We start from the raw sequence: 22,099 nt of genomic DNA, 5'->3' as shown, positions 1-22,099 counted from the left end.
CTGTGTTTTTCTTATACTTTAAATAATAATAAAAAAACTTTAATATTAGAGCAATATAACCCACATGATTTTCATTAATATATAAATAAGCTGATAGTCTTTTTACATGAGCTCTTTGATGTTTGGAAAAAATGTCTTTGTAATATTTTTTGCTGTTGCAAACAGGAAGGCAGTTTTCTTACAAAATAAATTCTCGGGATAAAAAAAAGTAGGTCATTTTGAATAGATGCTGTTTCCATTGATGTGTCAGCCATACATCCATCTATACATTCATCTATCATCCATCCGTCCATCCATCATCCATCTCCATCCATCCATCCATCATCCATCATCCATCCATCCATCCACTATCCATCCTCCTGCCAACCTAACCAACTTTTACTTAGCATCTCAGCTGTCTCAGTATTATTCTTGGTCCTAGAGACACAAACTAAAATAAGCACAAAGCAAGTACTCAAGGAATGTATAGCCTGAAACAGAAAAGAACATTGCAAATCATTTGACACTTAATTGAGATGCAAGAATGTTCTAGGCTCAATATTAGGTTATAATAACACAAAACTAGTTACATTTGATCTCTAGCCCCACACACTCTTTGGAGACAGAACAAGTATGGTAACAGTTGATTAGAAAACAAGTCAAACTGAAAATTCTGTAAGTAGATGAAAAAGCCATGCGAACAGAATATAAGGTGAGTAATTGAGTTTAGGGGGATTTGGGTGCACTTCAGATAGGCATTATTTCCCCGGTGTGAACATTTATAGGCACTGATGCTGGCTGACCTAGGCAAGGTGAACTAGGTGTGGCAGAATCACGATTTTAAACTAGGTAATGCTATTCATGTCATCATTTTCACACAAATCAGTGGGAAAGATGTATTAGTCTGATATTATTCACTATTTCCAATCTCAAACCCTGAATAGAACATGGTAAGTTGTAGCTCCTCTGGAGAGTAAATGTTCCCATTACCTTAAGTGGCTCTTCCAAAACTATTTCAAACACCATTTAATTGAACTGCTTACACTCTCATAAAGTTTCCTTCCTCTTCCTCAATAAAATAGAGGCCATTAGGTGGCTATTTCTCCTATGGCATTTTATTTCCCCCTAATTTTCTTCTTTTAGAGGGTGCTTCTTCTCTTATTCGAGCTAAGTCCCCTCTCATTCTCTCTACTCTTAAGCCTATGTTTGTAGGCATCTGAAATAATGTGTTCCATCAAGAACCTTTCTGTTCCTTTTAGTTTCAGACTTTTAAAGACCCATTTTGCTTACCCTTCAGATAAATAAATTCATGCATCTCTTTATCTAGACATCATCTTAATCCTTTTCTGTCCCTCTAGTCTCCTTCTTCCCCACTCATTTTCACCTATCTTCTTGAGAGTATAATCTAGATCAAAGCTTTTCAAAATACAATGTCACTTGTAAGAGTCACTGTAGGATGTTACAATAAAGAATATGCAAATCACCAACTTTTAGGACATTAAGAATCTAAACTTTAATCCTCTCCTCTCAAATTCTCTATTTTTTATTTACTTATATATTCATAATATAATATTCATAATTATTCATTTATTCATAATCCTCTTGTCACTCCTATGTATTTAATGGTGCCCTTGTAAAAAATCAATTTTTCCTTGAATGCCAAATCCAATGGACACAACAATCATAATGCTCCCTCACTCTATGGCCTGATTCCTACTACAATTTACTCACCTGCTTACATGACTCTATTCCTTCCTGGCTTTCTTGTTTATCTAGTCGTAATTTCTCATCTTCTTTGGAATCCCCTATGTTTCCCTTAAAATTTAATGTTCCATTAGGGTTTCCACTGAGACCTACTTCACTTTATATTCTCTTGAAATTATCTAGTAATTTTAATGTCCACCTATATATTATATAATCTAAAATTTTCCATTTTAGTACAGCTGAGTTTAGACCCACAGAGCCAACTGCCAAACTTGAATCTCTAGCATCTCAAACTTATCATGTAAAACCAAACTGATTAATTGATTCTCCAAACTTATGTTCCTTATTTTGGCCAGGTGAAACACGTAAATAAAGAACCAAGACAAAAATCTGGAGTGGTTTTGCTCTCTTCGCACTTTCCATAATCATTAACTTCTTTGAATTTTTTGTCTTTAGTGTCTCTTAGCAACTTTCCAGTCCACCCCTACTGTCCTTATCATACTGATCTTATATAATAATATCTCACTAACCCAAACTTTGCTGGGTTTAGTCTCTTTCATTACATGCACTAATTGCAGCAAGTATAGTTTTCTAAAGTAAAGTCCTCTACTCTTTCCCTTTGGGAAACAATGCCCAAGCTAAGGAGCATGACTTAAAGTTCTTTACTACCTGGTCCTATCTCCAGTCTCATCTCTTGCTGCCCCTCCCGCCAGTAAAGTTTATAGTCCATTCATACTGAACAATTTAGAGTCCCTATAACTCCAGCTTTCTGACATCTTTATGCCTTTGCAATTCTCCTGCCTTTCTGTAGACTCCCAATAAACTTTAAAAACAGACAGGTTTTATAAAAAGTATGGTGTAAGTTGAGGGAAGTCTACAGGTTTAAATTTTAAAAGCTACTCATTTTTTTTCTTATCATGATGATGTTGAATAAGCATACACAATACAACCTTTAGCTAGCGGAAACATTTGTCTCAGTAATCTTAAGTAGCTTACTTACCTTACATAGTTGGATTAAATCTATTAAGTAAAAAATATATATACTTATTAATGTCTATTTGCATGTCTTTCTAATTGTCAGCTTCTTCTACCTTAATCCTCTGTATCCTAGTATCTTCTTAAATTCACCCTCTGGATGCTTATGGTTGCTTACTATGTTTGTGAAAAATAACTCATACTCCATTATGAAATATTTGCCCAAAGAAAGTATTATAATGATAACCCGGTGTCTCATTAAGAATATTATGATTTCTCATTTCCCCTAAAGGAAATATCAAGTTAATTTAGAGCCATAGGACCTTTTCTCTACCTCTTACATGAAGACATAAAATATTCCCTAACTTTTCCAATTTTCCTTTACATGAATTTTTAACTCTCAGTCTTTAGTATATTTAAATGACCCTGGTTCCTTACAACACATTAGGATTCAGATGCATTTAAGAAAAAAAAAAAAAAACTGAGAAGAACCTAGGTAGTCACAGTAATTTGGTGGCAGAGCTAGTTGCTGGTGGGACTGTTAGCTCCCATGACAGGCACATGGACTTCCCCTGAGGTTCCAGTAGTACAGAACTTTGTCATGCTCCTTAGCTTGGACTTTGTTTCCCAAAGGGAAAGAGTAGAAGACTTTACTTTAGAAAAGCATACTTGAAGCAATTAGTACATGTAATGGAAGAGGGTAAACCCAGCAAAATTTGGATTAGTGAGGTATTATTATATAAAATTAATAGAATGAGGACAGGAGGGGTGGACTGGAGAAGTTGGCTTTTAAGAGACATTAATGACAAAGAATTCAAAGAAGTTAAAGATTACGGAAGGTGGGGATAGAGCAAGACCATGCCAGATTTTTGTCTTGGTTATTTAGTAGGATGAGTAGGAAGACAGGGATCACTTTTGCAAATAATTTTCTATAAAGTCTTCCTCATTTTGATGGGAATATTGAGTAGCGGGAGTGGAGCTGTCTGGCAATGAATACTGGGGTTACTTTGATAGACTGTATGTTACTAAATCATGCAATAGTGAAGAAACATTGAAGGGTTCTGAGCAGAGAAGGACATGGGTGAAAAAGGGGGATGGGATCAGAACTTGGGTAGCAAGAGTGCTTGGACTATGGTGATGGCGCACAGGTAAACTGGTGGTGGGAAGCCCATGGGGATTACAACTGAGATGAAAAAGATGCAAAAATAAAGACTGTTATAAAAGAGAGAAAAAAGAAAATAAATAAATAAAATATACTCATCCAACTTGCACTTCTGTATGAAAATGCAAACAAACAAACAAAAAGAATAAATTGAATAGTTTGGGGTGAATAGGAACAGTGAGTAACTAGAGAAAGTGCTTTTGCAATTCTGTAAGTGGAAGTTAATGCAAGTCTCAACTGATGTGGCAACACTGGGCACAGAGTCAAGGAGTAAAGGGAAAAAATTTCTTATCATTGATAAGATCTCTTTCAGCAAAGAATGAGAACACCATCTCCTCTATGCTGGTTCCCTTTTATACCAAACACAGCTATTCAATACAATCTTACAATTCCATGTTCAGAATTCCCAGAATCAATTGTGATGATAGTGCGGCATTTAATAACTAGCAGGTCATAATACAGTAGAAATGAGGGATACACGCCCAATAGCCCTGATCTGCTATTTCAATAGAGTTCAGATGGATTTTTTCAGACTGGTGCTTTAGTTTTTTCAATGATTCCATACTTCCAAAGACCTCTAATCTCTATTTTTTTTTTTTTTTTGCATTAAAGAACTGAGTGTGAAGGTCAGAGATACGTATGTGGGGGTGGGACAGGAGGCAGAGGGAGGATTCACCAGAGACAGAATGGGGAGCAGAACAGGAAGATTACTGAAATACACACTGCTGAGGGGAGCAGCAGGGGAGAGAAGAGAGGTCTGCTGCACCACATGTATTTTAGTTTTCTGGTGGGGATCGAACTCACACCAGATTGGTGGTGATAGCACTAGGGTTAACCTGTAGCCACCAGGGAGGCCCAAACCACTGATTTCTAAATGTTTGAACAAGCTATTTAAAATGAGAAAGCATCACACAAATAATAATTTTCAATTTTATTTAAATCAAATAAAGCTGGGATTGATGTGAAACACTTTGAAAAGAAACCACATGAGTTTTATTGAAATAAAAATTTAAAGGCAAAATCCTAATACCTAATTATCTTATCCTGAAAAATTAAATGCAAAGGATATACATGTTAAATGGCTATAAATATGTAGGCATTACTCAATGCACATAATGGAGTCATAAAACATCTTATACTGCTTCATTATAAATAACTGGAAATATTTCATTTTCAAGCCCAGATAGTAAAACAGTAAATATCATATTTTCTTGTTTCCTTATTATTTCATTTTCTTTTTGTAGTAAGAGTTTGGAAATAGTATTACTTATCAAAATACTGATTTTAAAAATCTGTAAGAACACACACACACAAAAGCACTCACTTTCATTTACTGGAACGAAACAATCAAGGAAGTTTTAAGAGGGAGAGACTAAATAGTGCTAGGAAGGGGTGATCAAGAATAGAAAAATGTGGAATACCTGCAAAATCACATGTAAGGTAAAATAGAGGTGTATACAGATTATAAATATAAAGAATTGAAGGTAAACCTTAATCATTTTCTTCAAAATGTGTAGCTTTGTTGTTTAAATTGGAGGCAAGTCACAAAGACACAATAGATCAAGTTATCAGGTCTGAAACTGGTATTACTGACTTGAGGAAAACTTTCATTTTTCTAAGGAGACCCAATGTATACTTAAATACTTCTACTAACTTCTGATTTGGTTAAAAACAAACAAAACTCTTCACAACCATAATCTTGAACACTAACAGGCAGAGATTTTGACAACTGAAAATAAAATTGTAGAAATTTCAAATTGCCACAAAAGTCTGTGTCCAAAAGTTGGACTAAAATAGATTATCCCATAGGAGTATTTCCACGAAGTGCTTAATAGCAGCTCTCTGTCAGATATGTTTTAGTCAGGTGACTGTGAGGAAATTTTTTGTGTGTGTTTCCCTTATGCTAATTTTCTTCAGTAACAATAATTTCTAAGACTCATGAATTGTTTTTGAAAACAGAGCCTGAGGAAAAAAATACAAAGAAGTGATGTATTTCATAAAGTAGATTTCTCTGAAAACTTGTGCCTAATTGCATCAATTAAGAACAATGTTGTATATTGAAGATGAAACAGCTACTAGGTGCATGGTAGATAAGAACATGCTATGTACAAAGACACTTATAATTCTTCTGTTATTTGCCATAGATTTCAAAATATATTTGTTATAGAAACTGGAACAGGGTGACTCTGAAAAGCATGTTTTAGTTAATTATCAAAAATTAAATTTAGTATGAAGTAATAGGGTGAAGAATGGGAGATATAAAAACATTTAAAAAATAAGGAAGTTATATTTAAATGCACACATGCAAGACAATATTGTAAGTTAAACTGCTCCAGTTTAGTTGGTTTTACTTCCATCTAATACATTCTAAAATACTGCTTTCATGTAAAATAGTAAAGGAAATATTAAATGAATGTGTGTTACTTTAAGAAACTGATGATGTATTTCACATTCTTTAAACTTTACCCAGGCTATAAATATATTTATATATCAGTCGATTTTTAAAGTAAGTGAAAACTATCATAAGGGTGAAGGGTAATTTTTCACCTCATATTTCCTTACTTGATTATGTCCTTACTTAATTGGAACAATGGAGCATGTTTCTACCTAACACCATTATTCTTCATACACTGTAACAATGACTTAACAAAAATTTAAAGTTGAAGATGGGTTAACTGAACTCAACTTGTAAGTAATGATTTAAAAATTGGGCTTCTAAAATCCATTAACATTTGACCAACTCAGAGGGCAATGCTGTTCTTCCTCAACTTTCGTTAAAATTGTGCAATAGGAAAGAGTTATTGATAGTAGGTTTGCATAAAAGACACCATTTCATGGGTGTAATGCACCTTTTTCAAAGGATTATGGTAGGTTGGCTTCTATTACTCAAGTTGTTTTTTTTCTCTTCATTTTCTTCTTCATTTTCAGTTTTACATGAAATAACCATATCATCTCACTACACAGCTCCAAAACAAGATCCAGTAGTTTGAAACCCAGTGAGCAAGCAGTTTCTTCCCTTTTTAAAGCATGGCAGTGAGTGACATTTTCTCTAGTTACGCTGTATGAACACGGCAACCCCAAGTAGAGACTTTAGTAAACCCAAAAGGCTACAAATCAAGTCAAGAACATTGGTGACTTCACATAACTGCCTCTTCTTTCTGGAAGGGAGATGACATTTTTGCTTCAAAAGTTTCCAAAGAGTTTCTTATATGGTAGTTTCTCGAGATTTCCTGTTACTTTTCTAATTCCTTCTGATATTACTCCTTCAAAAGTCTAAAGGTCGGATCATCATGGTTGTGGAACGTAAGGAGTAACTGGGTCCTTTGAAGTAATGCCACTTTATCCCATTCAGTTTTCCATGGTTTTGTCCCGCTGTATAGAACATTCCATTCAGATTGGATGGGCCACAAGCATCAAACCACCAACCTGAAAAATTAGTTGACAATGAAAGCAAGAAGTAGGAGAAATACTGCACAACTGAATATCTGGAAATGGCCTTAAGTAACAGGGCATTTATTCATATTGTTATGATCATTTGCAAATCGGAGGCATTCAATACATATCTTCTCAGCAGTAAATTATTTTAAGTGACATCCAGCTTCAGCAGTGTATGAACAACCAGAGAGAAGAATGGTCTCATGAAAATCAGCTTTCAGTATGGCTCCACTGGGACTCATTTCCCAAGTTTCTGGCTTCAAGATACAATCTAAGTCAGGCCTAGATTTATATGTAGAAACCCTTCAAAGGCATTCCACCTTAAGCCCATCACTGAGAGAACAATTAATTCTTAGTGAAGAAGCATGGAAATGCAGACAGCTGACATTTAAATAGAAAGTGACGCTCTCCATCTACTCCATAATTTGGTAATTCAGCTGCTTCTGAATTTGCTTGGATACGGGGTTGTAACTATGTATTTGAATTACTATGCCTGCTCTGTAGTTTATGGCAACATGGGGAAGTGTTCATCAAAGCAGTCACTTCAGTTCCTAAAGAGCCTGATTCTTTTGGTGACTCTTCATGTTCTTTCTAAACACTGAAAGAAAAACAAAAGAAAAGAAAAGAAAAGAAAACAAAACTTGTCGAGTTGTGGGGGAGCCTGTGCTTGCACAGCTCTCTGTAGGACAACTCAGTACTTTTAAAAAATGAACTAAGTGCTAGGATTTTAGATAAAGCATAGTACTTTCTTCCTTTCTCCTGAAGTAAAGCTACTGAAATCTTTAGGGAGAGATTTATGCCAGAGACATTCTGGCATATTTTTATTTGGATGCAACTGACCTCCCTTTGATTGCAATTATACTTAGGGGACTAATAGCTACAGAAAGAGAAAACTGTACAGCTGATGTTTAACTGTAACATGAGCATCATCTTGCAGAAACTTCAGGAAAAATTAAATGGAGGAGAGCTAGCTTGCCTTTTTCCATTTGGAATACAGCTGAGCTGAGTTGTATTTATAAAGTCATCCTAGAGGCAAGGCAAGCTGTATTTTCAATCACCAACTCATAAGGTATTGTGGGTGAATTTGCAAAGACACTATATTCAACACTGTTTTACCAACTACACACAAGCAACAGGATGTCCATGCAGTCAAAACATGGGAACAAGGAGGTTCTTGCTTGACAGGGAAGGGAACACTAAAATTCCAATGTTTTTCCTAAGATTAATTCCTTAAAATTTTAATAATCATGACTGGTTAAAATTTATTATTAATATTACATATGGCATTCTGTTGTGACTCACTTAGGTAGAAGACCCTCTAGAGGACAAAGTGAAAACGTGATGGCTTCAGCATTATACCTTTCTGCCCTTTTCTATGATATACTGAGGCACCAGCTTCATGTTACTGAGCCTCTTGAGTTCTTTTAAATATCTGCCATGGCCTCTGAAGGAAATGTAGTTACTTCACAATTGAGAATTACTACTACGTGTCATAGAATAATCCTCAGGCTACCTCGGGATATTCAGAGCAAAAGTGTGTGTTTTTGTTTAATTTATAAAGTCACAAGCATTCTGGAACTGCGGAGAGGCAGAGGTCTGTTGCAACAGCAGCCTGGCAATAACCACACAGGCTAAAAAATACATTCACTGGGAAATTTTGGATGAGCTTGGGAAAGAGACAAGAAATAGTAGGGGCCAGAATGATCTGGCTAAATTGACTCTGTGTATCTTTTCTAATGAGTAAAGTGTGGTAATGTTCATGGTAAGGAACATACATTTTGGAGACATTAAAAAAAGACCCGGATGACTTGGCAGAGTAAATAGTTCTCTGGTGCTGAAAGGTTTAAAGATCAAATCACAAAGAGCATGGAGATATATGTTCCATATACAGACTCATCTAGAGTACTTCCCTGTATCTACAAGAAACTACAGAATAAAAGACTGGCAAGTGACTTTGGATTTATTGACAGATTATCTGACTTTAACTGTCTATTTCTCCTTGTAAGGTCTCTATGTTCAGAGGATGTTTACTAAAAAGCCTTATTTGATAGGCACCCTACTATTATGAACAGCTATACTTATTATTTCTCCTTTTCCTTTATGCAATTATTATGATGTGATGTGTTGTTATATAAGATAGATGTGATTCCTACCCTCAAGAAATTTAGTTCTAACGTGAGAAACAAATTTTTAAAAAGCAAATAAATAAAATGGTTACAAATAACGACAAGAAGAAAGAAGGGAAAAAGAAAAAGATTGAATTGAATCAGAGAGCTCTGAAGAAGACTAACAGACCTACTAGGCTTTTCACATTCATAGAAGTGGCTGGTATTTAATGAGATAGGGACCATAAGAGAAGGTAACCAGGTCAAGCGGGGTCTGACTCTACTAAACAGAGTAGGACCATGCTGATGCCATGAGGAAGCAAGTGTGGCGTGTTCGGAAGTAAAAGTGCATCAGTACTGCTGGTACAGTCAATAGTGGGAATACTCATCGGAAACAGAGATGGAGGAGCCAGCAATGTTGGTGGGAAATTGAACAATGTCTGTGGAAAAATTTATAACTAGTTAAGTAGTCCATCATGAGGGAAAAGAGTGAAACATTCTCTAGGGAAACCAGATCTACCAGGTTGGATGTTTAATTGAGCATGATTTAGTGCCCTCATTCTATAAGTAGGATCTTTCTAAGTCTCCCTGAATACGTTTGGCCACAAGAGGAGGGGAAAGGAATCTAAAATCATTTCAACAGATACTAATGACTAGACAGACACAGTAAAAATGCCTACTGGACAGATTCAGGAAAATCCCTGATTCAGGAAGTACCCAGTTCCGTTGAGAAGAGAGACAATGAACTAAAAAAGAATGAGATCACAGTCATTAAATACAGATGGAGAAAATTTTATAGAAACAGAGGCAGAAGATCTGTATGTGGGGCCATAAGGTTTACTCATTTCCCAGCTGAGCTGAGTCCTGAGGGGGTTGGTGGCAAATTCATTGGACAGAATGAAACCATGAACCGTATGCGCTCTGCAAAAGTAGGAGAGTGCCTGCCAGCAGCGTGGCTTGGCTAGAAGGTCAGCGGGTAAAGGGTTGGAATATAGGACTAGCAAATAAACAGGAAGGAGAACAGCGACTTTTTAAAAATTTTATTTTTAGAATGCTCTTGTGGGCAACGAGGAGTCTGGAGAACACCAGAACAAAAATGAGAACTCAGACTTTGATGCTGATTTCACCATGAATTAATGACCATGAGATCTTAGGCAATTTTTTTTTTTGAAGAGTTGTTAAGTATAAGAGAATCTGCTAAAATATTTACGTGGATTTTCATATTTTTTTCCCAAATAGTTAACATGTGATGCAACAAATAACCTCATAAAGACACTAGTGATCAGAGAATTTAAGGAACTTTCTCAAGGTCACTTAACTCCTCATTCATTAAGATGTGGACTGCAATGCCTGAACACCACAGAGATCAAGTAACATGGCCTGGAAAATCCCAGCTCAGTGTTTCATGTAAGTTATCTAGGAAATGGGGCAAAGTATTTAGAATAGGAACAAAGGGACTTGATCTTCTGTGGGCATCATGATACATAAAGAAGAACAGGTCATCAGGACCAACTTACTACCTTACATGTTTGACCAATTTTATTAGAGAATCATAGAAATAATTTAGAACCAAATGAGTTGTACAATGCTGACAGTGAACTTAAGTAGCATTGAAGCACCTAATTGTTCTTCTTTTAATGATTTGCTTTCACTTCATGTGAAAATCAAGAGGTTTACGGTGTTCAGTTACCTATTTTAAGATCAGTGGGTCATACATACTGTGGACTATTAAAGAGCAATTGATAACAAAGATTGTGAGTAATGGTGCAATAATGTCCTTTCTAAAACACTCTGAACTTCAAAGTAGCAAAACTAGGTATTTCTGTGCAAGAAAGTACACTCTGTTTTCTTTGACACAAATTTTTTGGTATCAAATTATTCAATTTGTCCATTTTTTAAAAAATAAATATGCATCTTTAAAACATGAAAAGAAATGGCTTTAGTCAAATATATTTTTTTAAAATTTTTTTTTAAAGATTTATTTATTTATTCATATAGAACTGGGGTACAGGCCAGAGATGCAGAGGGTGAGAGGATTCACCAGAGACAGAGTGGGGAGCAGAACAGGCAGATCAACGAAGTACACTGCTGAGGGGAGCAGCGGGCGGGTCAGGAGAGGTCTGCCTCGCCATGTGGTCACCTCCGGGGCAGGCGGGGATCGAACTCATGCGGAAGTGGCTTTAGTTTCTCAGTGCAGTGCTTTAACCCGCTGCGCCACCAGGAAGGGCCATAGTCAAACATATTTTTTAAGTGAGCAGGCTGAGGTATAGCAGGTGCCTAACTATTCCTGGGTGTTTACTGGTATTCACAGATAGTCACACGTACACATCAATATGTACATAAAGTTGCCTGGAACAAGGAGTTTCTGTGCGAACATACAGAGGAGTATGTCTGGGTTTGAGGTTCTTTGCTAAGGAGCTACATAGCTGAATTACATATATATACATCCTCTAAAATCCCAGAGAAAAAATTACCTTTGTCCTTTGTTCTGTACTTTCCTGGGAATAACAAATTAGCAGTATACTAAGGAAATGAATCTAGGAAAGGCACTTTAAGCTTAAATAAACGCAGTGATGCAAAGGATGAAGAAAGCAACTTTCATCCGCTGCTGGGATGACTGATAAAATGTCTGAAATGTTTTAAGATTGGCAACTTCTGATATGTACTTTGCCAAGCATTTTTCTTCATAACCTATAACCTCATGTATATTTTAATAAGAAATCTGAGATGCATGTTTCTAATTCATTTACACTTAACTCATTAAAACTGTTTTGTAATAACGATCTCAGGCTTCCCAGGCTTTAAAAAAATCATTCACGTCTTTTATCTTTGAAGCAGAAAATTCACATTTTATCACCAATAAATGAAAGTTTGCCCAGAAAATATGAATTTGATTCTAAACTTTATACTCAGGAAGTTCAAATTTATTTGAAGTCAGGAAACCTAACTCAAATTCTTCTGATGTGTAACAAAAAGTTCTCAACACTTCTTTTCTAATGTGAAAAGCGTGGCAATATGACAAGACCTTTCTGTTTTATGGATTTCTCTCGTTCATTTTCAGTGCATGTATTCTAATCAGCAACATGCAAAAGAACATGCATGAAAAATCTGATCTTCCTCTCCTGGGGCTGACTAGGGATGAGGCTGAACTACTCAGAGTGCTGCCACTGATGTCAGCGGGTTCATCATGAAACATGACTGGAGATCTCATGTGCAAAGCTGGCCCTGCCCACAGCCGCAAGGAACAGCTGCATGGGTCTAGTATAAGGGAGGCAAAGGACCTTTCTAGAAGTCTGCACTCTTTCTGTCATTCGTACTCTATTCCCTGAGGCCATGATTTGGCTCTTTTTCACTTCTCTTTTTTGTTCCAAAGATGAAAAGTTATTTATGCTGGCCAGTAATCTTGAATTCATTTAAAAGTTTTAGGTATTCTCTTACTGTCTCTTCTTTTTCTTGGTCTTCATTACATATTTAAGCATGTACAAGTGAGGAAATCATCAAGAAAATGTGTATAGTCAAGTACTTCTAAACCTTCTCTTTGAACGTTCTTCCTTTTGAAAGAGGCAGCAGAAGAAATGGAGAAGATAATAGATGACGTATTTGGAAGTTGCTTTCAAATTTGTGACCTCTGACAAATTATTGTTGTCCCTATTTCAAAGCATCTTTCGAACTGTCATGTCAGTGATTAAATATTAATCAAATCAAAACGCCTGTTAGATGACAAGAGTTCAAGAGAAACCGGCTATGTTATTATTAGAGTAGAAAACAAACAAAATTAAGTGTTGGATTATTTCTCATCCACTACCAATCACTGACCTTTGGATGCAGTCTGTGCTACAGCCAGACGCTATCAGTTCTGCTTCACCTATTTCCAAACTTATCTTACGGAAGACATTTTCTAATAGTCTTTGCTTTTTCCCAGTCAGCAAAACTTCCCTTAGAAAATAGGAAACAAATCCTAAGTTTCTGCATCAGTGCATTTATATATATAGTGTAATACACACACACACACACACACACACACACACACACACACATTTTCATACTTATTTGAAAGTTAGGAATCTAACACTCAAATTTTTCCAGATCTGGAGTTTAGTCTTTTGGAAGTTTTATTCTTAAAAGTTAGTTGCAATTCTCAATAGTCACTCATCTGTTCCATGTGTGCATGAATTCCTTTGTGAAGTCACAAGGTCTTTTCAAAATCTCTAATTTGTTTTACCAGTATTAACTGAGCATATTCCACATGGTATGCCATAAGCACTGAGGATGCAGTGGTGGGACACATGGTATCCCTGCCTTCAAGGAACGAACATTTTTGATGAGTAGGTTTACAGATTATGTACTAAATATAAACTTGCTGTGAAATAAAGTAATGCAATATAGATTTCTGTGGTCACCCTTAAATTATCTTTATGAATCTTTTCTCTCAACAATTTTGCTGTAACTTAGGGTATGCCAGTTTTCTGACAACACTCAGCACATCCTTCCTGGATTATTAAAAGCTCCAAGATGATTATATTCGACCAAAGATCTTTCACTTCTGTCAGTTAGAGATTTACTAAATTTTGCCATTTTATTGGTCCTCTTCAAGATTATACATCAGGCAAGGATTTATCAATTTTGACTTAGCATATGGTAAGGTCCAGGGTGTACCAAGAAATTTATGTGTGTGGCTTTATGCCTGCTTTTAGAACTGAACTGAGAAATATCCTTTGTTAGCTTTAGCAAAGTCATATCTGTCGGCAGACATAGTTTATGTGTGGGAAAAGAAATCAGAGTTTCTACCAGAATAGACTCTTTCTGTAAAGGGTTAGGTCATGTTTTTACATAGCATTAATATTACATATTAAATGTAGAAATTGTGTTGAAAGAAAAGTAAGGTAAGAAAAAAATGTAGAATACATGGTGGGTGTTCTTTTGTCACCAAATTATAGTCATGGTAGTTTTTACTAGACTTTTAGAAATACTTATTTTGAAGAATGCTAATTTAGTCCCAAACACCAAGTCTCCTTTGAATTTAAGTTTGCTCTGAAGGTGAAAATCTATTGACAAAGGTTTTTATTTTCATATTTTTGTAGTCAGTTTTTTAAAATTTATTTTTATATAAAATAATTCATATAAACAAAGTATGCATTGAATGAGATTACATTTTCATTTTCTTAAATACTAGATAACCTATTTTTTTTATAGTGAAACTGATTCCTTTCTTGGGCTCAGGAATGCATGGTTGGTGCTACCTTATGTATAAAAATGATTTCCTACAATAATCTCTTAAATTTATCCCTCCTATGATGAAATATATAGATTTGGTATAATATTCTGTGATAAAGGGGAATACCTAAAGGAAAAAATTATAAATTTTCCTAAGGTCAGCAAACTCACAGAGCACAGATAACTATTAGGTTATAAATCCATGCTGACATGCTGACAAATCACCTCTACTTAATGATTTATTAAGGGGAATGTGTGTATCCATTTATGTTGAAATATATATTTTGGTCTCACAAAAGATGTGCAAGACAGAAGTGAAGCATCCAAAGTGGGAAGGGGAGGAGGAGGAGGAGCAAAGAGGGAAGAAAGCACAACTACAGCAGTGGGTTATGGGTAATTTGATGGTAGGTCCCCCATGGTGGTGATACTTGGTAAGGAGAATCCTAATGTTCCCACAATTTAAAAAATACAATATTAAAAAATAAAACCCAGAAAAAAGAAATGTATGATTAAACATAAAGTTTATTCACTATTTAAGCTGAATGGAAGAATTGCTGGTTTTCTGGTAAGATGGAAATAAATGGGAGAGGAGGTATAAATCATGTGGTTTCTTCTATTTCTAAGGCAAACATGCATTCTTAGCCTACTACACCTCCTTTCCACTTAACATTGTATTATGAATCATTCCTTCTCCCTGTTTTCCCTGACTGCAGCAACGACTATATGAAATAAAAGAGTCACAAAACTGGAATAAAATGTGGGCAACAACATTTTTTAGACACAAAGTTGCAGGAAGGTGCATAATGAAAATTCTGTGGATAGTTTTCTATTCTTTTTGAAGATTTCCTTACCTAGAAATGCACATTCCTCCTCGGCAATTCATTTCAGCCTTGGCCAATATCTCTTCCTTCCTCTGAAATGCTACTGCATGTTATATTTTGTGACTAGAAATTGTTATGATTTGAAAGTATTATTTTTTGTTATTGATAGTATCCACCAATAGATGCCAGCACTATACTGTCTAGACCACTAATAATGGTGACTTATTAAAAATAGATACAAGGAAATTAAGTACTTAGAATATCAGAAAAGAAGAGGGAGAGATCCAAATTTTCTACCTTATGTCTAGCTGAAATACATTTCCATTCACCTAAGCCCATCTCCTTTGACAGGTAAGTGTGTAAGGACATCAATGATACCACAAACTCCAACTAAAATATCATGTTGTACTTGTAGAGAACTATTTAGAACACTTTATGGGCAATAAATTTTACTTTACCCTAATTCCTCTTAGAAGTAACAATGGAAAAATATGTAAGTAAGCAAGGTAAAACCAAGAATTAGTTGGTGATAACAGAACCATGAATTATTGATTTCAAAGAACATGTACTCTCTCTGCTTACAGATGACTATTTTAAACTGGTAACGAGTTCAAATACAGATTTTAAAAAGAAAGGAAAAATCATTAGCAAAATAATTATAAGGGAAACTATGACAGAGAATAAACAGAAGAGGTGGAGAGTAGCTTGGCAGTACATAAGTGCCAGGCAATACTCAAGTTACCTGGACTGTCACTGACATTTACCCTATGTTCTCCAGTTCTTCATCATCTAAATTCCACACTTTAGCTTTGCAGAATGAATAGCTTTGCAAGACCTGGATTCTTTCAAAAGGATATTTGATAGGGTAATGGCGTTTATTACAAAAACACATTTACTTAAGACTGCTTCAGCTCTAGCAATAAGTGGAAATTTTTTATCTTCAACATATGTGTTTATTGGTGAGTAAGAAATAGGTCCAAGAATGATTATGGATGAAAGAACATGACAAAGTTCAATCATTTGAGGCAGAAATAAAATCATAAATCTGAGCAGTGAAATTTTCTCATTGACAACCAAGAGGTTCACTCTCCTCTTTGTTTTGCCCTGTGTTTCCATTATTATGACAGGAACATGAACATATTGGAACGCTTTCGAAGGAAACATTTGAAAGATTTTACTGTTGGCCTTTCATGTGCTGCATTTATTTGGTAAGAAAAGTTATTTGAAAACTAGACATGAAGAGAATGAAGTGTATTTCAATATTAAAATGGAAAGGAAACTGGATAACAAACGTCTTTGTCTCTGTATAAAGTTGCTGACAATATTATTTATGGGATCAAAAACAGTTAATGAAAATAATTTTTTTTCAATGAAAAAGTTCAAAACCTAACCTGTCCTATTCTAAATTTATAACAATTATGCTGGAGAAGGTGACCAAAAAATACATAGAATGGACTTTTAACTATTTGATGAAATTGTATGTGATGTCATAATGGCTTTGATAATATTGAGGTCAGAAAGCATGAATATAAATGGCATGGATGGCGTCAACGTTATATGATTTGATGGTGGTAGTAGTGGAAGCTTTGGGAATGGGGATAAAGGTAGAAAGACTGCTCCAAAACATTCCCTTCTTTTTCTTCTATGCCCTGTTTTTGATAAGGAAAATGTCAACCTATTGATTCATTTCACTGGTTTCAAAACTTGAAAACTATTTCAAGGGTTACAAGCTAGTTGCCCATTCATTCAAGAACCATGATTTTTACGGCATTCCTACGTGCCACAACCTATTGTACTGCATATTAAGGATAAAATGAACAATAACTTATGTTTCTTTTCCTTATATACAAAGCAGAGATTAAAGTTTTTCTTCCAGCTTAGCTCACAGAGTGGGTTTGGAATTCAAGTGGAATTTAATATATGTGATAATATACAACACTATGTAATAATATTGGTAGTAGAATCATGTTTTAGAAAACACAATATTAGATTTAAAGGGTTTGTCCTTACTAACATAAAAACATGTTTTATTATAGAGTAGCACAGAGAGTCAGAAAGCATGAGTAATTGCTATTCCATAAGAAAGAGAAAACAGCATTAAAATTGAGAGAAAGCTACACTGGAAGAAAGTTTCTTTCTCTGTTTTGTTTGGAGTCATCTCCTTCCCTGTCAGTATGTGTCATGCCTGTGCAACATCACTTCTCGTTAGGGCTTAGCCTCTGTTCCCAAACTCCAGTCAGCCATGTGAAACCTCACATATTTTGCCATATCCATGATAAATTTCATTATATAGTATTATCTATTTTCTTTAAATCAATGATTGGTTAACTAGCAAACATTATGAGTACAATTTAAATATAAGTTTTATAACATTTATTTAGAAAGGAGAACAGTATCACTTTCAACAAAATTTAAACAAAACCCATTTATTTTATTCTAGGTAGATGGTATTGTCAAACCCATGTCCTGCACCTGAGGCCTTGTGTTTGCTCTTTCTTTGCTAAGAAAGATGATTATTTAGTGAGGGCTGAAGAAATATTACAGATAGACTAGCAACAAGTTGAGAATTTCTCCGAGACAGAAGACAGATACAATACTGAAAAGACTACATTTCTCACTCAGTGATGCAATATTAGTCAATGGACTCTTCTATACCTGCTCACATATTTTGCAAAGGTCAACACAATAGTATGTAAGTACTAGTGTAATAGGTCTGTATTACATGACTTCAGTAACTGTACCTCTTTAGTCTTTATATTCCATTTCAATAGAATGGTCAAAAAACCTTATTACGCAGTTTCAAAGCAACCTGTAAGAAGCTCTTATTTTTTTCTACATGTCGAATTCCCAAACCATTGTTCATTCCAGTACAGGTACAGTTGTAATCACTTATAACTGAAACTTACAGCGGCTAAAGAATTTATTCAGAGCCAAGTTTAGCATATCCCCACTACAGATGCTGGGGAAGGAGGAAAACTTCTAAATATGCTAGCAATGTTTTACACAACACATACGGTGAAACAGTGGGCAGAAGAAAATGATCCCTAAGGACTTGCTCTGAAGTTTCCTGACCAAAGATCATAGTCCCCTCTCTTAGATAAGAAACCTCAAGCCTCAAACCAATGAAACAGAACTTAGAAAATGGCCCTGTGGGACTTACCTCCTGTTAGCATGAGGGCACATTTGCACATACAGTTGTCATTATCTGCATCTTTAGTGCTGAAATCAGCGCCATGTAAGATCAGGCTGCTCTGTTTTCCTGCTGTCCCAGTGTGACCCTTTAAATATAACCTGTGGGAAAAAAACAAAAAGATAAGCCATTCAACAGAATAACAGAACCCAGAAGGCTGGTTTGTTGAATGTTTGCCTTATTGACTACTTTTTTCCTTCTTTAAACTCAGTGCTTTCAACAAACTCTGTAAGATCCAAGCTTTCTGGGGGGTGGGGGTGGGGGGTGCATAAAGAAGGGAATAAAAAAGATTCAAAATTACAGATAGGTAAAATTCCTCATAACTTGTGTGCTTGGTGCTTATTTCTTTATGCATATTCAACTTGCAGCTAAATGTATGCACACGACCTATTATTATTTTGTGAATTTGAATTTACTTTTAGCAAATGGCAGTATTGCTATATGTTTATGCCAAAGCAGTTTGCAAATATTATATAGAGAACTTTTTTAATTTATTTTTTTACTCATGCATACAAGAACTGGGGTGTAGGCCAGAGGTGGAGGATTCACCAGAAACAGAATGGGAAGCAGAACAGGTAGATCTACTGAAATACACTGATGAGGGGAGCACATGGGGAGACAGGAGCAGTCTGCTGTGCCATGTGGATCACCCTCCAGGCTGGGGATTGAACTTGTGCTACAGGGGCTAGAGATAGCCTGATAGTGCTGAGACTAAACCCCTTGTGCCACCATGGAGAGCCTAGGTAGAAGATTTTTGAGCAAAACTCAAGTTTTGTGATTTTAATGATTAATAACACTGTGGTTATCATCAGTCTGTTGGGCATTTCCAGCACTGAGTTAACACCTACAAGACTATATTTTAAAATGCTTAAAAATCACTGGTAAATCAACGCTACAGAATTTTTAAAGTGAGGGTTCACATTTTAGGCTGCAGCGGACACAGTTGTGGTGGGTGTCACCAGGTGCCAGGTGATCAGTGGGAATCCTGGGAATATTATCTGGATGAATTCAGCTCCTTCCAAACCTGGTCTGAAGTTTTAATTTACTCATTTTATTACTTCTAAGAGACTGAAAAACACTAGAAAAATTAGACTTTTTTAGGTCTTAATATTCATTGCCCAAATATTGTAGGGTCACAGTCTCATTGATTACCTAGAGATAATTTCACACAGAAAATTAAATCAGAATCAGAAAGTTGCTTGTTCAGAGAAACTAGAATCAGACTTGGGGAATGAAGCTGAAAGATTTCAAAATTACGTAGCTGTGATGATAATGGCCTGTATTTCCTTAACCCAGAGGGACTGGATAAATGGAGCGTTAGGGGCCCTTGGGTAAGCAAAGCTAATGACAATTCTGACTTTGGTTTCTCTGATTTGTGACCACTTTCCTTCTCTTTTCTTAAGGTAAATCAGTGCCATTTTTCCTGGGGTAGCTTTAAAACCACTAATCAGGACAGAATTTTTGGGATAAAATGATTATCAACAGTGCCCTTTGCTGGTAATTCAGCACAACTGTTGGGATATTAAATGAGTGACTGCTATGATCTGGACAGTTTAATACATTTATCCTTTCACATGAAAGTTATAGTTTAAGCTTCATAATTTACGTTACTTTCTCTTTGTGTTAAGGCAATATGAATGACTTCAAATTTGGGAAGTAGTAAAAACACAAAGAAGAAACTAAAAATCAATTCAAATATCAGCTTTAATACAGCTAATATAACTAGCTATATTATAGTTTATATGCATTTAGTCTTTTCCTTGTTTTTCCCCTTCAAAGAAGAAAATATGATTTATTACTAAGTATATTTGCACTATCAAAATGAATTATTAAAACAGTTGCAAACACTACATATAATATTTTTGTCCACAAGCCCAGCTCATCTACCCTCTGTAGGTAATCACTTACATCAGTTGTATACACGTCAAAACAGCTTCTCCTTACAAATGAGTACAAATGAAAAATGAAATCATACTTTACATGATTCTTTATAACATGATTTTCATAGGTCATTTTCCCATGTCATTACCTATTCCAAAACATCATTTAGAAGCTATAGTATGACTATATCATCATTTGTCATAAATTTATAGGTGCAGTCATTAGCTCTAAGTATATTATGCAAGTATATATGTTAGGGTAATGAAGTCTACAGTTTTCCTGATATTCATCTCTATTTGATGTATGTTAGGGTCTGTGAATAAAAAGAGACACTTTTCAAAGTCTATTGAATCAAGATCTGGAGGTCAGTGTTCTAGACCTGGCAGCTCTTCTCTGGATTCTTATAGAAGTCTTATGACTAATCTTGCACTCTTGAGACTTGCTACTTCTACTATCCCCTAAAATACATGCTCCATGTGGGTTATTAAAAATATACATCACTTAAACCCAAATCTCTGCCCTGTTTAAAATCCTTCAGTTGTTTTCCCAGAACACGAAGGATGAAGTCCAGATTCCTTACAGTGTTTTACAAGGCCTTTGAAGAGCTAGCCCTCACCTAATATTACTCCACTTCTACAACAAGTTCTCAACTCTGGTTATTTCCTGCTCATACATAAAGTTCTAAACTTATCTATCACATGTTCCCTCAAAACAACCCCCTCTTATTTCTATGCACATTTTGTGTGTATGTTCATCCCTCTTCCTTGGGCGGGAGGGGCACTTTCCAACTTCGAATAGCTATTAAATTTCAGTTCACCCCATAGTATTCATTTCAAAGAATATGAGATATACACATTTACTATGAGATTTTATTAAGATGTACATATTAGTTGACTTTTTGCTTGTCTTCTCCTTTAGTAAACTGTGAGCTCCTTGAGACATAAACTGTATTTTTCTCACCTTTGAACCACTATAATCTAGAACAAGTGTCTGAAACAGAGCAAAGGCTCAATGTCCACTAAATAAATGAATGATGTGTATGAATAAAAAGAAAACCTAAGTGTTAATTCTTACTAGTTTTATGTTTTACTGAATGATTTATGTGTACTGTGCACACAGCCATTATGCACAATGCATTGAAAACATTATGAAACTAATGGCAATTAAAAAATAACTAAAAATAGAAGAGACCAATATTTTGCCTCTGTCAAACCAACCAGAGTTTTTGACATAGGAATAGTGAATTTTTCACTTTAAAGACAACTTGCAATTTACATACAAAATCCATGTCCCTGTGTCTAGATCCTTAGCATGTCATAAAGGAGTTGTTCATGTTCTTCTAAGAAAAGTCACACCATGAGACAGTTATTCATCAGCACAGAATATAAAGATGGCATTTCATAAAAATAATTTTTCTCAACACTGTTTTAAGAAATTTACAAAAGTCTACATCTATGCTTCTGAGGGATTCTACAGCAATGTAATAAAGAGTAAGTTCTCTGCGCAGTCAAGAGGGTCATTTTCCATAGCAGCTATTGAGCTAGAACAGAAATGCAAATACTGATCCAAAGCCAAAAACTGTGGTTGGTTGTTTGACACAGGCAAACGAAGAAGTGGTCATTCATTAGTGTCA

General features: G+C 35.4%; 1 protein-coding gene across 3 annotated transcripts in view; it reads right to left on the bottom strand.

Annotated features, from left to right (window-relative positions):
• Window positions 1-4,893: 4,893 nt before the first annotated feature.
• ANGPT1 (angiopoietin 1) overlaps window positions 4,894-22,099 on the bottom strand; it is a 215,714-nt gene continuing 198,508 nt past the window's right edge. For all 3 annotated transcript variants that reach the window (XM_004679655.2, XM_012722817.1, XM_012722818.1), the window contains 2 exons: window positions 18,556-18,686; window positions 4,894-7,246 (listed from right to left, as the gene is read on the bottom strand). In XM_004679655.2, coding sequence (XP_004679712.1) covers window positions 7,086-7,246; window positions 18,556-18,686 — 292 coding nt within the window. In that variant the 3' untranslated portion in view covers window positions 4,894-7,085. The remainder of the gene's footprint in view (window positions 7,247-18,555; window positions 18,687-22,099) is intronic.

Source organism: Condylura cristata, unplaced genomic scaffold (assembly GCF_000260355.1).
Source record: "Condylura cristata isolate star-nosed mole 26May11 unplaced genomic scaffold, ConCri1.0 scaffold00009, whole genome shotgun sequence".
NCBI classification, from domain to species: Eukaryota; Metazoa; Chordata; class Mammalia; order Eulipotyphla; family Talpidae; genus Condylura; species Condylura cristata.
Note: the sequence above shows the minus strand (reverse complement) of the source record. Positions and strands in the feature narration are given on the sequence as shown.